The 17,200-nt window shown below is 43.3% G+C and overlaps 1 protein-coding gene across 2 annotated transcripts in view; it reads right to left on the bottom strand.

The window, feature by feature from the left end:
- Window positions 1-17,200, bottom strand: part of MSRA (methionine sulfoxide reductase A) — a 242,063-nt gene that overhangs the window by 120,786 nt on the left and 104,077 nt on the right. For both annotated transcript variants that reach the window (XM_054291697.1, XM_054291698.1), the window contains exon 3: window positions 8,796-8,915. In XM_054291697.1, the coding sequence (XP_054147672.1) occupies window positions 8,796-8,915 (120 nt within the window). The remainder of the gene's footprint in view (window positions 1-8,795; window positions 8,916-17,200) is intronic.

The raw sequence follows: 17,200 nt of genomic DNA, 5'->3' as shown, positions 1-17,200 counted from the left end.
CCAGGAACAGCCTGGGAACCCAAGGACAGCAGAATTAAAGCTGTTTTCCATTCCCTTCCTCTCTACTCCAACCCAGGCAGTGACATTTCTGTACACACTGAGATCATGGCTTTTCATATTAATTTTAATTCTCCTAAGCTTTGATTTCTCCAACTGTCTGCACAATCTGCTGCCTTTTCTCTCAGTCTAGCACAACACTTTGGGAGTAAAGGACCTTCTTTTTTTCCTCTGCTTTCCCTACCAAGGTCCCAGTCCACGCCAAGTCCAGCATTCAGAAAATTAAACTCAGTTTTTTAGCATTTTTTTGTTCTGCTGCTGCACTCTCTTTGCAGAAATCAAAGCTTTCCTAGATTTTATGGAAATGTGACATTAGGAGAGAATCACTCGAAGGCATTTCAGCTACAATTAACATTCTTCACTCCTCAGAAAGAAAATAAAAACAGCTCCTAATTGAATCACTTGACTGAGTAAACACTGGATTAAACTGAGACGGGAAAGGAGTCGACAAAAAAACTGCAGTTGGACAAATGTTGGGATTTGGGTTTGTTTTCCCAGGAACATTTGATGTGTGTGGATACACTGTGGGAACACAGATACTGCCACTGCCACAGAGCTTTTCTGGGCTCAGTAACAGGCACAGAAACGTCTCCAGGCAGAGAAACCTCATCATTCCTTCTTGATTCTTCCCAGACAGAGCATTCCTAGGATCCATGGATTTAAAAGCGGTGGTTGAGAATGTCAGTACAGACAAAACACCCCAAAAGGATTGAAAACAAGAGCAGGGCAGTGCAAAGAGTGCACTGAGCTCCTCAGAGCAAAATATTCCTTGCTAAGTACAAGTCTAGGAGGAGTCCTGGCTATGTAGAATCATGGAATTAGAATGGTTTGGGTTGCAGGAGACCTTAAAATTCCCACCCCTACCATGACTAGGGACACCTTTCACTATCCCAGGTTGCTCCAAGCCCTGTCCAACCTGGCCTTGGACACTGCCAAGGATCCAGAGGCAGCCACAGCTTCTCTGGGAATTCCATCTGCTCAGCACTCTCACAGGGAAGACTTTCTTCTTTCAGTATTATCCCATCTAAACCCACTCTGTCACTGTAAACCCACTCCCCCTTGTCCTGTCTCTCCAGGCTCTTGTAAAAATTCCCTCTCCATCTTCCTTTTAGGTGCCCTTCAGGTACTTCTGAGTGTTTTCCTTTTGCTTTTAACAAAGAAGCTGCTTTGGAAGACAAACAGGACAATCCTTCAGCTGATTTTTAAGAGCTCCAAGAGGGCTCCATCCAAGGCAGGCAGCTTATCCTCCTTTGGAAGGACAAATTTAAGGTCAGCCTGGAGATGTGGACAAAGTGACCAGCCTGAGGTGACCTCATCCAAGTAGAAATCAGGTTTGCTCTGAGTGCTGCAGGAACCAGATCACCTTAAGGTCCCTCCCTAATTCACAGTTTGGTAGACTCAGTAAGTGGCTTTGTAGCTTGTTTTTACTTTACAAGTGTCTCCAGAGCAAAAACAAGGAGTACTTCAAGTACATGAAGCACAAGAAATACAAAAAGTAAGAGACCCCACTGGCTGCCATAACAACAGTGAGCTTGTTGATAACTTCATTTTCACTAACACACCAAACTGTTCCAGGGCTGGTGGCCACAGTTCACATCACAATGTTAATACTGAGTAGATGAATAACAGAAACTGTTTGAACTGTTGGGTAAGAAACAAGACATCCTGACAGCAGCCTTGTGCATAAGTGATATTTTCAGACCTCCTATGGCAGATCTGTCTTTTTTTCCCCCATTACCTTGTTTTTTCACCCCTTCCCAGCTCACCTATTGCTCTGAGCCCTACTGATGGTACAAAGGTACAGCACATCACTATGGAATACTCATAAATAAGGGAAGACTATCAGTACAGGAAATTTTTCCTTCCTCCTCAGAATAAATACCTAATTTCCAGACACGTTGATTTGGAGCTGCCAAGAATTAACCTTTAGCAAAATATCTTTTAACAAGTTCTCTTTGAAACTTCCTGCACGGGCTCAGCACTGGAGTTAATGAACCCCCAATTTCCCCTCCTATTTGTGAATGCCAGGAATAAAATCATATTAAAGAGGTGGATAAACAAATTAATACGGAAAAGGTCATCAGTGATGATTAAAGACTAAATCATTAATACCTGGAAGCTGGGAGGTAAATGAAGACAGAACTTGGTCTGGTTTGGTTGGGAAGGGACCCTAAAGTTGATCCAGGTCCAGTTGACCCTAGCCCAGGCTGTTCCAAGCCCCATCCAGCCCAAGTCAATGCTGATTTCTGCTGCAGTAAATTCTCAGATCAGCTGCATCCTTGGTGTGAATCAGCACAGCAGGTACATTCCAAACAGTCCAAGATCCTCCCTTCCTTTTATTCCTTTTCTGAGATCCTATACCCAAGGAATTTCCAGAAACGTAGCTTAAATAGAAAGGGGATTTGGTTCCCAAGTGAAGGGCAAAATAAACCTTTGAGTGACCCACTTATCCCAGCAATGGCCAAGGTATTCCATTAAACATCCAGGAGTCAGGAGAAGAGTGATCCACCCTCCCTCCTGCTCCTGTTGTAGGAGGATTCAGGTCCCAGACACAATTTTTGGAAAGGGTTTTGAAGTCAATGAGCAAAAAACAGCAGGAGACTCAACTGTGCCTCAATTATCTTTTGTCAGAAGCATTTTGGGTGCCTTGTGGGTTATCTCTGGGGCTCTGCAGGCAAAGATCTCTGCTGCAGTGTTAAAAAGAATTAACTGAGTCCTACAAATCATTTAGGAGGGGTGTTGCACCCTATTATTGTGGGGAAGTTGGCCACAGATGGAAATGGTGGAACTTCCATCGTTCTGGGTGTTCAAATAAAAATTGGATGAGCCTTTTCCATTGCTTACACCCAGGACTTCCAACCTGACAGATACAAAGGGATGGACTCCACTTTGCAATGGGTTTTGATGTTTCATCCAGAAGTTTGCAGGTGCTATCCTACACCTTCTCTAATCCCAGCTCCACCATCTGCCCTTTTTTAGTGCACCAAACCTTCTGAAAGGCTTTTGTCTCTTTTGTCTCTCTGCAAAGAATTCACTTGCAATGGATGTGCTCAAATCTTAGCCCAAGAAATCCAGCAACACCCCTGAGCTCTGGCTTACCCCAAAATCCTTCTCTAAATACCCTTTAGATTGTTATTGCTGCAGTGCACCACAGCCATGAGGATCCAAAGGTTCTGCCTTTCCTTTCACTGGATGGAGTTCTTGTCTTCTTCATGGACCAAATTCTCCTCACCTGGAGGAAGCTGAGGTAAAAATGAGTGTCTGCAAAGGTGAGACAGAGCACAACTTCTCTATCAAAATTTACTTATTAAAAGCTGAACTACAACAGCTTGGGCACAGCTGAGCAAATAGAAGTTAAACTCCTGTGGTTTGATAATTTCATTATTCATCCAACACCTAGAAACTGTGCAGGTCACTTGCAGAATTATTCAAAACCTTAATTACCTCTGTGAGACAAGAGTTAATTTCTAAACTTTTCTATGCCAGCACAGGAAGATGTTCCATAAAACAAGCAAGTCAGAGGGGGTGATGTTTGCATAGAGTAATTGCAGTGCTCTCCCAATTTCAGGAAAAATACATTATCAAACATATCCACACTGACACCACAGCATTTCAGTCCTGTGCCTGAAAGGAAGGAAGATTTCACCTGGGAGAATGAGCAGCAGGAGCAGCAAAAGAACAGGAACACAACCACAATAAACAAGAAATGCAGGGGAAATACCAACATATTCCATCACCTGCTTTAATTCCTGAGCCATGGTCTCCCAAGAGATGCTGCTTCTCCCTGGTTTCATAGACAGTGGTTTGGGCTGGAAAAGACTTTAAAATCCATCCCTTTTCACCTCCTCTGCCATGGGAATTATACCAGGTTGCTCCAAGCACCATCCAACCTGGCCTTGGACACTTCCAGGGATGCAGGGGCAGCCACAGCTTCTCTGTGCCAGGGCCCCAACACCCTCTCAGGGAAGGATTTATTCTCAATATCCACCACCTGTAGTAACCATAAATTCTGGGAGCACAGTTTGAGCACAGACTAGCTGCCTTTGTAGCTTCTTTATCCTTTACAAGGTCTCCACAGCAAAAAAACCAAAAAGAACAAAAAGTAGGAAACCCCCCCACAGCCACAAAACAGCACTGAGCTTTTTTACAACACCATTTTCACAAACACAAAGTGTTCTGATAGTTAAAAAGAAGCAGCTCCATGCTTCATCTTCTGTTTTCAGGCCCAGTGACATGGGGAACATCTCAGCCCAGTCCTGCATGGAGTCTCCTGTGAAAATGAAGCTCCTTTGGGAGCTTCCTGTAGGCTCCAGGTCAGAGGATTTTGTCTTTGACTTGCTCTGTAATGGCTCTTTCAACCTCTGGGGCTGCCACATTTTCATCTTGTATATATCTTTAATAAAGCAGGAGACGGGGAAGATGGAAACAACACATCTCAGTGGAATACAATTCAAATAAAGTTGTTAATAATAAATAATATATTTGGAATTTATATTGCTGCTGCTACAACCCAAGCCTGTGATTGTGGGCAATGCTGGGATAAACAGATGAAAGGAGCAGAGGACAGCAGTGATGCTGTGAGGATTTTAAATTTGCTATGAGGCACAATCAGGTATCTAAATAATAAATATCACTTAGGTTTCTTCAAGCCTGAACCAGACAAGACATTGACCCTGAGAAGTCAAATTCTGAGATGGAAAATGGACTCAGCCTTGATTACAGATGGAGCAGAGCTCCCTCAGCAGAGCTGCTGCCATCCCTTGTGGGCAAGGAGCTTTTTGTTTTTCAGGCAATGGCAAATTTACTTATCATTTTTTTACCATGAAAAACATATATTTATTCTGCCTTTCATTTTTAAATGACAAATCTACAGACTCCATTCCTGCATCCTGGATTTTAAGGTGTAATAAAGTTTTCTTGGTCAACTTCTCAGCTGAAAAATAACATGTGTCAGGAGTGTCAGCTTTGAAAATTTGGAGGTAGAGCTGCAGAGGAGCAGGTAAGTGAAATTCAGTGCATCTGTTGGGTTCTTGTTGCCAAGGTTTTATCGTTACAGCAGCATCTGCCATCACCTTTCCAAATTATTTTTGAAGTGAAATTGCTACATTCATTTTATTTCATGACTTAGCAATTCAATGGAGGACAAATTATAGTTTCTAGGGTCATATCAAGGTTTAGATGCACATCCAGGAGGATCCTAGGACGATAATCTCATGATTGCAGAGACACAACTTGTTCCAACTGTTCTAGTTAACAAAAATTACAGATTTTCTACAAAATCCTGTTCTTCAATTGCTTCAAAAAATACACAAAACAGTAATTCCCACATTTCATGACATTAACTTTGATTGATGCAGTATTTTGTACTTTGGCTGACCTTTCCTTCCTTTCTCACCGGTGAACTGGAGGGGAAAAAAAAGGGGAGAGGTGGAGCAATTGGCCAATCATATCAAGGCACAGATCAAGGGCATGGTGAACACTGAGATTCTTCACAGTCATTAAAATTCCTATATCCTGTTCTTATAAGGATTAAAAAAAAAAAAAAAAAAGACCAGACAAAGGCACAACAGGAATCTATTCTCTTGACAGCAATTTAATAACAAAAGAAAATGTTCTGAGCCACTCTCATTACTGCTTGGAAACTTTAATCTTGAGGACTCAGTTCCTGTCCATGGAAACCTTCAGATCCCTTTTTACAAGCTGCAGAAAGGGAAGGGAATATTTGTAGTTTAATTATACATTTAAACACTTTGGAGAAGCCTGAGCCACTTTGGAACAGTGCTGTAGTGTCCAGCTGAAGGGTTCTCCAAGGAATGCAAGGCCATGCCTGAGCATCAGGAGAGTCACAAATTCATCACAGCTCTGGAGCCAGGCTGGGAGAGCTGGGGGTGCTCACCTGGAGAGGAGAAGGATCCAGGGAGAGCTCAGAGCCCCTTCCAGGGCCTAAAGGGGCTCCAGGAGAGCTGGAGAGGGACTGGGGACAAGGGATGGAGGGACAGGACACAGGGAATGGCTTCCCACTGCCAGAGGGCAGGAATAGGTGGGATTTGGGAAGGAATTGTTCCCTGTGAGGGTGGTGAAGCCTTAGAACAGAATTCCCAGAGAAGCTGTGGCTGCCCCTGGGTCCCTGGAAGTGTCCAAGGCCAGGCTGGACAGGGCTTGGAGCCACCAGCCTGATTTAGGTGAGGAACCCAAGTCCAAGAGCTCTGGTGATCTCTGTAATCAAGGGACAATAACTGCAATTTCATCCTCAATTCATATCTTCTGCAGGACACAGGGAATGGCTTCCCACTGCCACAGGGCAGGGATGGATGGGATTTGGGAAAGAATTCTGGGCTGTGGACCTTGAATAGAATTCCCAGAGAAGCTGTGGCTGCCCCTGGATCCCTGGGAGTGTCCAAGGCCAGGCTGGATGGAGGTTGGAGCAACCTGTGATAGTGGAAGGTGTCCCTGCCCATGGCAGGGGTGGAACTGGATGAGCTTTAAGGTCCCTTGCCACCCAAAATCATTCCAAGACTCCAAGATTCCATGAACATGCTGATAGTTTGTCACAGGACTTTCTTCTGCATTTTTAAGGAAGGGCAAATCCAAGAAGCCAAGAACTTTCCTATATTGCATTTATTTCTCTATTGCTATCAGCAACTCCTGAAAAATTCCCATCAGATTTCCCATTGTTGCCTTTTATGTCAACAGTTTATGCACAAATATGTAAAATTAACCCTACATTACCCAGCCAAACCCTCCCCACACCTTTCCATCCTTAAATAACAACATCCCAACCCACCACCCTGCTCTGGGCTTATGGAATTAACTTGGGAAATCACCAGCTGACCACAGGGACAGGAGGTAACAGAGCAAGAAAATTATTTTCCCTTTCTCCACTCTCCTCCATCAGCTATTTAGAAGCCTTACAGGTGACCTTTGGGAGCCAAGACATTTTAAGGAGAACTGGAAATCCAATATGGAAGAATCAGTCAAAATAATAATTCTTATGGAAGAAGCTGTAGTATTTCTCAGAAAAACATGGATTTTCTGCTTAGGAAATGTGAAACAACTTCAAAGCCAAATATTTTACATAATTCAGAGCAGAAACAAAGTCTGTGTGGCACATTGTTATATTGAATTGTTAACTATTAGAAATTGTGATTTGTGCATGAGAGAAAATGCCTCAGAAAGATGAGAATTGACAAGATTATAAATTGGTTTAATTCACTGAATCTCAGCCTTCTAACTAATGTCATACAATAACCAGACATGCTTTATTTTTCTCTACATTCCAGTCACTGAAGATAAACAAAGAAAACAACTGAAAGCAAACCCAAATGACCTGCTCACATGTGAACAGCCTGAACCACAAGCCTATAAACGACCCTGTTTTTAAGGAAATCATCGTTAGCTGCGCATTTTATATGGTAATTGTACATCCCCAGTTTATGAATAACAACAGCAGAGTTCTTCCCTTCTGATTTCAGTGCCACTTGAGCTATGCAGATTTCTAAAAGCTTATGAATATACAGAGCAACAGAATTGTTCTGAACATCTGTAAGCAAAATATGAAAAGATGTTTGGTGCTGAATGAACATCCTGGGTTGTCTAATGCTGGCCAAAAATGGTGTATTTATGTATTAGGAGAACGCACTGAAAATAGCTCCAAATCCTGCACACCCTCCAGAAGGCTTTTTCAGATTGTCCTCTGTATGGCTGTCACCAGAAAATGGAAAAAGAATTTTCCATTCCAATCTAATCAGATTTAATTTCCCTTCCCTTCTCCCATAAAGTGGAAAAATAATTTTCCATTCAACTCAAATTTAATTCCCTTTCCTTTCATTTTCCCTTTCCTTTTCCTTTTACCTTTCCCTTTCATTTTCCCTTTCTTTTTCTTTTTCACTTCCTTTTCCTTTTTTCTTCCCTTCCCTCCCCTTCCCTTTCCCTTTCCATTTTTATTTCTATTTCCATTCCATTCCATTCCATTCCATTCCATTCCATTCCATTCCATTCCATTCCAATTTAATTCCCTTTTCCTTCCTTTTCCTTTTCCTTTTCCTTTTCCTTTTCCTTTTCCTTCTATTTCTATTTCTATTTCTATTTCTATTTCTATTTCTATTTCCATTCCATTCCACCTCAAATCATCCCTTTTCCCACTTTTCACCATTTCCAGAAAGTTTCTGCCTTTTTGGCTGCCTTGCAGCACCTCTGCACAGGGCTTCAAGTGCCCATTATTTGTCCGTGTCACTTTTCACACCCTTTCCATGAAGCCCATGTGAGAGTTTGTCACTAAGAACAAGCCCCAGTGTCACCATTTGGCATAAAAATGTTAACAAGAAAATAAACCAAAGGAAAACTTCCAAGTGTGTCCAAGAAAGGACAGGATTTTCTCCTCCAGCAGCATTAGGTGGCTACCAGAGTTTCTGTGGTTTAGATCACGGAAAGAAACTGCATTGGAGTTTTGTAGTGCAGAGTAAAAAATAAATGCAAGGGTTTGGCCTGGAAATGACAGGATGCTGCGCACTGAAGTGTGTGAAGAATTAACAGATTAATTATTTCAGTATAATGAATTAACATCATTAATTATTAGGAGACAGCAATGGGATGGGCATCCATAGATTTCAGTACAGTTTGGGATGTAAAGTCAACCCCAAATCTCCTCAATCACTGCAGCCACTCATTTCACTCTTCGTTGTCATTCATAATTCACAAGTCCACTCCTGAACCTTAAAAACCAAAGAGGAAAGACTCACCTGAGCACACCTCCTTGTAGGTAGGGTTTGGGGTATGTCCTCCTGCATAACCCACTTGAGTGGAATACACTCCTTTCTGCCTCCAGAACTTCCTCTCGGCTCCCCAGAAACACCCCATACCTGAAGAGGGCACAAAATAAACACTGAGAGGTCAAAATCTGCCAATACTCAATCACTCATTTGCATATTAATTGATAGAGGGGGTAGTGGAAGGAACATCTATAGGCAGCACCTGCTGATCAAGTGTTGTCCAAGTTTATTTATAGGGTAACTATAAAGAGAAATCCATTCTGCATCAGAGCACGACTCAAGCACAGCCTGATTTATGCTTCTGAATATCAATTTATCACAGAGGACAAACCTTGAAAGGGTTTGAGGGCCCAAACAAGGAGAAATCTCATGCACACACCAAAAAATAGTTTCTTGTAAGGCAATTGTGTTGTTTGTGCAGCACCATTTTTACCTGAAGTGATTAGGAAGCTGTCAAAACACAATAATTTGTATTAATGGCAAACAGTTATTTAATTTTCTGCTTTCAGGCAGAGGTGGAAGCAATAATGGATTATATTATATGTTATAAAAAGGGAAAAATGCTTCAGCTTAACAATTTATGCACAGAGATATTTGATGTTCAGACAAGATTTTTGTTGTCATTCGCCCCCATGGCCAATTATCAAAGGACATCAGACTGTTTAAGGGTCTAAATTAAAACCTCTTCTGGTTAAAGGAATAAGCACCACCAACACTAACAATTGTCTGATGGCTTAGTTAAATAAATGTTTAAGGGACTATTTATTAAAGTTTTTATTTAGAGTGTCATGGAGATTCCAGTATTGTCAAGCTGGAGCAATGTCTTTTTCTTTTCAATTATAACATCCTGTTATTATTCCCTTTCTAAAACAGTTGAAATAAAGGCAGTAAAAATAAACTAAACATTAAATACACTATTTCTATATACACAGAAATTAGTGATTTATGAGAGTTTTCTCCAGGTAACCCTGCAGATATGACAGGGTAAAAAGTCACAGAAATGATCCTTGAAAGCAAACCAGAAGAGCAGGTCAGCCTCTCCTCCAACCTTGATGGCTCACAATGTTCCTTCTTAGAACCTTCAGAAATTACCTTCAAATTTAAGTTTTAATGCACCAAAAAGTACAGAACTGGGATTTCTACTTCTAATTCAGATGCTTAAGCAAGCTGCAGCAATTACAAGCCAAGGCTGCTCCTGGAGATCCTGGAAATAGGCAGGAACTCTTAAGGACAATTCCTGCAGAAGATATAAATTCATTATGAAATTGCAGTTATTGTCCCTTGATAACAGAGATAACCAGAGCTCTTGGATTTGGGTTCCTCAACTAAATCAGGCTGGTGTCTCCAAGGCCCATCCAGCCTGGTCCTGGACACTTCCAGGGATCCAGGGGCAGCCACAGCTTCTCTGGGAATTCTATTCCAGGGCCTCACAGGGAACAATTCCTTCCCAAATCCCATCCATCCCTGCCCTCTGGCAGTGGGAAGCCATTCCCTGTGTCCTGTCCCTCCATCCCTTGTCCCCAGTCCTTCTCCAGTTCTCCTGGAGCCCCTTTAGGCCCTGCAAGGGGCTCTGAGCTCTCCCTGGATCCTTCTCCTCTCCAGGTGAGCACCCCCAGCTCTCCCAGCCTGGCTCCAGAGCAGAGGGGCCATTGGAACTCCCATGGAATTGGGCACACCAAGGCTGTATGAAACTCATTCCAAGGGTGATTTAACTTGTTTTGGGTTTTTTTTTGCTTAGATCCCAAGTCTGGATCTGCATGAGACACGTGGAAAATAAACTCCAGCCCAACTCTAATACTTCAGTGCTTTGCATCCTTAATATTCCAAGGGAAGTTTGATCTCCAGCTGCCTAAAATCCCAGCTGTGCCTGCAGCAGGTGAGGCTGAGGCTCTCACAGGAGGCAATTTATCAAACTACCACTGGCTGGACAAACACACCGAGGGGAGGCCAAGGAGCAACATCATCCATGCCAAGGAATGGGGCAGATCCATATTTTCTTCCACATCATATTAAGAAGACAGCCCAAACTCAGGTTTGAGCTCAGATACAGGCCCAACTCAAAATACAATATAGAAATGCCCATTCTTAGTGTTTTATTTCAGAGATTTTAATGCTCAATAAATCCCTAAGGTTGCTGTTGAAATCCCTGATCATCAGGGCTGCGGCAAATGACCTGATCAATAACTATTATTGGGGATTCTCTCATTGATAATCATCTCTGACCTCTCTTTCCAGGGGCAGGGAAAGAGGCTGAGGCTCTCATAGGAGGCAATTTATCAAACTACCACTGGCTGGACAAACACACTGAGGGGAGGCCAAGGAGCAACATCATCCATGCCAAGGAATGGGGCAGATACACATTTTCTTCCACATCATATTCCTAGGCCAGCACCTAGGAATGTGTGAGTGAGCAACCCAAGATTAAGAAGACAACCCAAACTCAGGTTTGAGGTCAGTTACAGGCCCAGCTTGAAATACAAAGCAGAAATGCTCATTCTTACTGCTTTATTTCTGGGATTTTAATGCTCAATAAATCCCTAAGGTTGCTGTTGAAATCCCTGATCATCAGAGCTGTGGCAAATGACCTGATCAATAACTATTATTTGGGATTCTCATATTGATAATCATCTCTGACCCCTCTTTCCAGGGCAGGGGTGGATTCCTCATCCCTGGTGGGATTTAAAAGTTTTGGGGATGTGGCACTTGGGGACATGGGTCAGTGGTGGCCTTGGCAGTGCTGGGGGATGGTTGGACTTGATCTTGGAGGGCTTTTCCAACCTGAACTATTTTGTGACTCTGTGGATTTCACCAGTGACCTGTGTCCCCATCATGGTTCCTCCATTTTTCCCTCTTCCAGCTGATCCCTGAGTTTATTGTGCCGCCCTTTCCCGGAGAGAGAGGGATTTTATTCTCCTGAAGAACTGCTCTCATCATTTTCTCAAGTGCGCTGCCACCTCACACAAACAATAAATCCTCCCATCCCTGAGAACAGATAAAATTGAAATCTTTGTCATAATAAAACAACCTGCTGGTAAAGAGACATCATTTACAACAATCCAGCACTAAATTGCTTTCCCCAGCATTAATCCATTCAGCTGATGTTTGTTATTCTGCTAAAGTGGTGCCACGTTCGACAGAGAAATTGTCATAAGGAGAGAAATATTAACAATAAAATCCCACATAATATTCTGGAGTTAGACACGTGAGCTCATGGAGTGCCTGTTTTCCAGAGCACTGGCTGCCTCTAGCCATGGTTAATGTGGACAATTATCACCAAAACAGGAAAATAATTTCAGTTCAAGATTTCACATGGCCGTGTAGTACAAAAAAAAGTTTACGTCCCTTAATTATTGCTACTTTAGTAAGGAAACTGAAGAAGTAAATAATTCAAATAATAAATTTAAATAATTAAATAAAAACTCAGAGAGGGGAAACAAATAAGTAAAAAAAACAAGGAGGTAAAGAACCATAAAAGCAAAATAAGCCACCCATATTATAATTTAAAACTCGAAAACATGAATGTGATTTTAAACTATTCATGAAGAGATTTGCATAATCCCTAGTAGTGGGGAAGTGAGTGCAGCTTTGGAGTTACAGAGGGAGCTTCTGGAGGCATTCCTAAGAGGAAGAAAAAAAGAAGGAAACAGGGAAACACTCATGCTTCTAGAAAAAATAAAAAGTCTTATTTGAACATAATGGGTATTGCAGAGGAGTGTTTCAGCACTGAAGACATTTGTCACTTTTTAATTGCTAATTTGCAAAACAAAAACAAGAATAGTGATGGGTTTTGACTGACTCTTAATTGAAATTTCAAAAGGTGTTTTAATTTCTTTTTTTCTGGTTTTGAACTTCAAACCCAAACAGATTCAGACAGTAATCTTTAAATTTTCAAGCATCCCTATGAAAAAATATTAATCAAACAATTGGGGATTAAATTATAGAATCTATATTCCATTCCAGCATCCACATCCATTTTCTCTAGCTATTCTCTATATGGATCCATACTCCTATAGATCCTCTGAACAAGGTTTTTTGTCACCAAGGACCCTGTGTTTCCATAGGCAACCCTGTAATTTGCATATTCTTAATAAATAGTCAGCATAAGCTGAAATATTCTTCTAAAATAATGAAAGCAAAGTGCTACTCTGATAAGAGAGATAAGCACTCCATTTGTAGAGATAAAAAAAATTTGAAATATTCCAAGACAAACAGAGCAGAATGGAACTTCAGGTGTTAGCAGGGATGAGCAGCTTTTATGGATTAACCACATTGACCAGGTCTGCACAGGAGCTTCAACATCCAGGGATTCATTTATTCCCCTAAATGGGGACATTTGGGATTGTTTGAGATGCCTGAGGATATCCAGGACATCTGTGTGCACAAGGCTGACATAAATGACACTGAATTTGGGAGAGACACATACATGGAGGTGCAGGGACATGCAAATGGAACTCACAGAATCAGGGAATGGTTTGGATTGGAAGGGACCTCAGAGATCATCCAGTTCCACCTCCTGACATGGCCAGGGACACCTTCCACTATCCCAGGCTGATCCAAGTCCCATCCAACCTGGCCTTGGACACTTCCAGGGATCTTGGAGCAGCCGCAGCTTCTCCGGGCACCTGTTCCTTGTTCCTCACAGGGAACAATTCCTTCCCAATATCCCATCCATCCCTGCCCTCTGGCAGTGGGAAGCCATTCCCTGTCTCCTGTCCCTCCATCCCTTGTCCCCAGTCCCTCTCCAGCTCTCCTGGAGCCCCTTTAGGCCCTGGAAGGGGCTCTGAGCTCTCCCTGGATCCTTCTCTCCTCCAGGTGAGCACCCCCAGCTCTCCCAGCCTGGCTCCAGAGCAGAGGGGCTCCAGCCCTTGGAGCATCTCTGTGGATTCCTCTGTGGATTGTTTCAGCAGCTCCACATCCTCCTGACATTGGGGATCCCACAGCTCCAGTTGGGTCACACCAGGGTGTCCCATTTGCATATTTTAAGGCAGGAGAAACACCAGTCCCTACCCCAGACACAGACATTACAAAACCCTGAGAGTCCCTGAATCTGAAGTCGAATCAAATCTCCCTAAATACAGTTATTTGTGTCTGATTTTGTGTCTATTTCTCTTCTACATCCATAAAAAATGACCAGCCCAACAAGCTCAGTAGGACTCTGTGCTGCAGAGATGAGTCCCAGACAAAATTACTAATTCCAAAGTTTTCTATCCTCATAATAATGTTCACAGCTTGTAATATTGTTAATTCCTTTTTTGTGTGTACTGTGTACAGAAGCCATCAAAAAGCACCAAAAAACCGACTGGAAAACTTATTAGAAAATTATTCAACATTCCAGACATTTTCTCTCAGTCCCACAAGGAACTCCACAATCTCCAAAGGAAACCTTTCCTCACCTTCATTCTGATCTCTTCTCCAATGCCTGTTCCTATCATATCTGAATGATCCTTGGTCTCCACGAAGATTCCCTGATGTAAATTCCTATTTATGATTCCATTATGCAAATAAGCACGGGCAGCAAATTTGCATAAGAAGGGTGTTCCTGACCCAAACTCCAGCCTCACAAGCTGCACCCATTCTGTGCTAATTAACACCCATTAACTCCGGAGCTCAATGGAAGCTTTGGGGACTCTCAGCCTCCCATTTATTCCATTTATTTAAAGAAAGCCACGGGGGTGCATTGTGTTCTATGCTGGCCAATTATCATTTCTTATCATGTACACATATACAATATGAAAATATACAACATTTTCATTTTTGTCATATTTTTTAATGCCTTTTCTCCTTTATTTTTGTGGAATATCCTTCTCTGGCAGCATCAGGTGCAGACACACCTGACTTCCCACCGACCTTTCCCTCCTGCCAGCTTTATTTCCAAGCCTTCCCTCTCTCCCTGCCTTCCCACAGCAGATCCAACAGGACATCCAAAAGACTCTTCTTTTTTTTGTCATATTTTGAAGAATGAATCCATTATTTCCTTGGCATGCCAAGCCTCTCCTGGCCCGCCGCCTGCCATCCCTACACCCACACTCCAAGGCACTTTTCCATGCAGCAGATTAAGGAGCTGTTCCCATGCCAGCAATGCCTCGCTGAGGAAGATGAACTGCAAAGGACACGGATCCTGCTCCTCCTTCTGTTAGCGGGATTTTGGGATGTGTTCCACCAGCTGGGAGGGGTGTGTGGGGTGGATGGAGGGGGGGAAATGTCAGCTTTAAATATAATAAAACGTGCTGGGAGAACAAAGAGCAGAGGAAAACCTCTTCCCAACGCCCAGAGGAGGGGAAGGAGCGGGATAGGATCTTTCCAGACTCTTGTGCCAGGCTCTGCTCGGAGTCCCTGGGAGCAGTGGCTGTGCCAGCTGCTCCAGTGCCACAGGATCCAGCCACAGGCTGCTCCCATATACTGAGGAAGCAAAGGACAGCCAAGAGCACATCCCACCGACTACCTCAGAGCTTCCTGCCCGAGCCAGCATCTCCGGGAGCTGCAGGCACAGCTGCCAGCATCCTGCTTCCCTTGGCCAGCACAGGATTTGGCCCAGATTTTGAATACTATTGATTTCGTTCCCTCTATAAAATCTGGAGAAGGAAATGCTCAGCTGCTTCGACCTGAAATGATTTTTTTTTTGTTTTATTTCCCCCCCTCCCCATCCCTCCCCAGCTGGAATTGAGCCTCGGCAAGTTCCATCCCTATAGAATAATGCTCATTCCATACATTTCAGCCAAATGCCGAGTGTGACTGGCATTTTCATCCTTAAAAAAAAAACTGTGGAGAGCAGTTGGTACAGCTGATTGATTGAAGACAGTCCAAGTACTGATATTTCTGAGCACTGAGCCAAAGGGATACTGATGCTCTGTGCCCTGAAATCGTGGCAGCCATTAATTCTTAGAACTCCTCAGGCTGAAGAGGGGACCTTGGCTTCACCAAGGCAGGTCAGGATCAGATCTTGGTGAGCACCATTGTGTTCCCTTCCCAGAAAAGTGGGCAAGGAAGCTGTGATGGGAACCTGCAGATCTCTGGAGGATCTGCTGGGGAGACTCCACAGGTATCCACAGAAATTCACAAATGCTCCAAGGGCTGGAGCTCCTCTGCTCTGGAGCCAGGATGGGCGAGCTGGGGGTGTTCACCTGGAGAAGAGAAGGATCCAGGGAGAGCTCAGAGCCCCTTCCAGGGCCTAAAGGGGCTCCAGGAGAGCTGGAGAGGGACTGGGGACAAGGCATGGAGGGACAGGACACAGGGAATGGCTTCCCAGTGCCAGAGAGCTGGGATGGATGGGATATTGGGAAGGAATTCTTGGCACAGGCAGAGGTTGCCCAGAGAAGCTGTGGCTGCCCTTGGATCCCTGGAAGTGCCCAAGGTTGGACAGGGCTTGGAGCACCCTGGGACAGTGGAAGGTGTCCCTGTCCATGGGAACTGGATGATCTCTGAGGTCCCTTCCCACCCAAACCATTCTGTGAGTCCATGATCTCCCTGTTTGGATAATCAGATAAAAACGTCCTGGGAACCCAGGAGAACATGCAGCATACCCAGGTGACACACAGTCCATGTTCACCTGGCTACAATAATTTTTCTTGACTTTACGTAACTCCATAGCACCAATAATGCCATAGCACCAGGTTTCTAAAATATTCGCTTTTGTTCTCTAGAGGGAAATACTCCTGTCAGTCCCTTTGGCTCCACTCTCATTGTAGATACAAATCCAAGAGCAAACTGGATCCCAAATCCCTTGGGAAGGGATACAGCTTTTTTGTGCTGTATCCCTCAGACAGAACTTTGCTGAACACTTTGATACTGTCTGTGCACTTACACAACTCTTATTAAGGCCTTGAAAATCTAAAATGATCAAAGCCATGTCCTCAAGATAAAAATACAGCATGAAACTACCCCAGAGCCTTTGTTCTGAGTTTCTTCAAGTTCTTGTCGAGGATCTGGAAAGAATTCCAGAGTCAGATTGAAATGCACTCTCATCTTTTGCACAGCACTGAGACACGTAGGGTGCTTTGGAAGCCATCTGGATCCATATAGGATTAATGTTATCAATCAGGATTTAAAACAAAATTGTACCACTGATACCCTCAGGAGTTTAACATCCAACAGTCCTTGAATATCTGAGCAATCACAGAATATTTGAGATCACTGGGAAACAATCAGCTAAGAAATGGTTGGGAGGAATAGGGGGAAAAAAACGGTGAAACAGAACAAGTTGAGCTGAAAGAAATGAAACTGCTGATGACAGATGGCATTAAGAGGATGATCTTCCTCGATAAGCGTTGGCTCTAATGCTCCAACAGGGTTGATAAATATGTTGAACAGCTTGCCTGGGGCAAGTCAAACAAAGCCCTGGGCAAGAAATTTAAAATGCAGTTTGCCTAACAGAGCAA

Source organism: Melozone crissalis, unplaced genomic scaffold, assembly GCF_028551555.1.
Source record: "Melozone crissalis strain CALT ecotype California unplaced genomic scaffold, PUWL_Pcris_2 ptg000106l_1, whole genome shotgun sequence".
Lineage (NCBI taxonomy): Eukaryota > Metazoa > Chordata > Aves > Passeriformes > Passerellidae > Melozone > Melozone crissalis.
The sequence above is the reverse complement of the archived record's forward strand: the minus strand, read 5'-3'. Positions and strand labels throughout refer to the sequence as shown.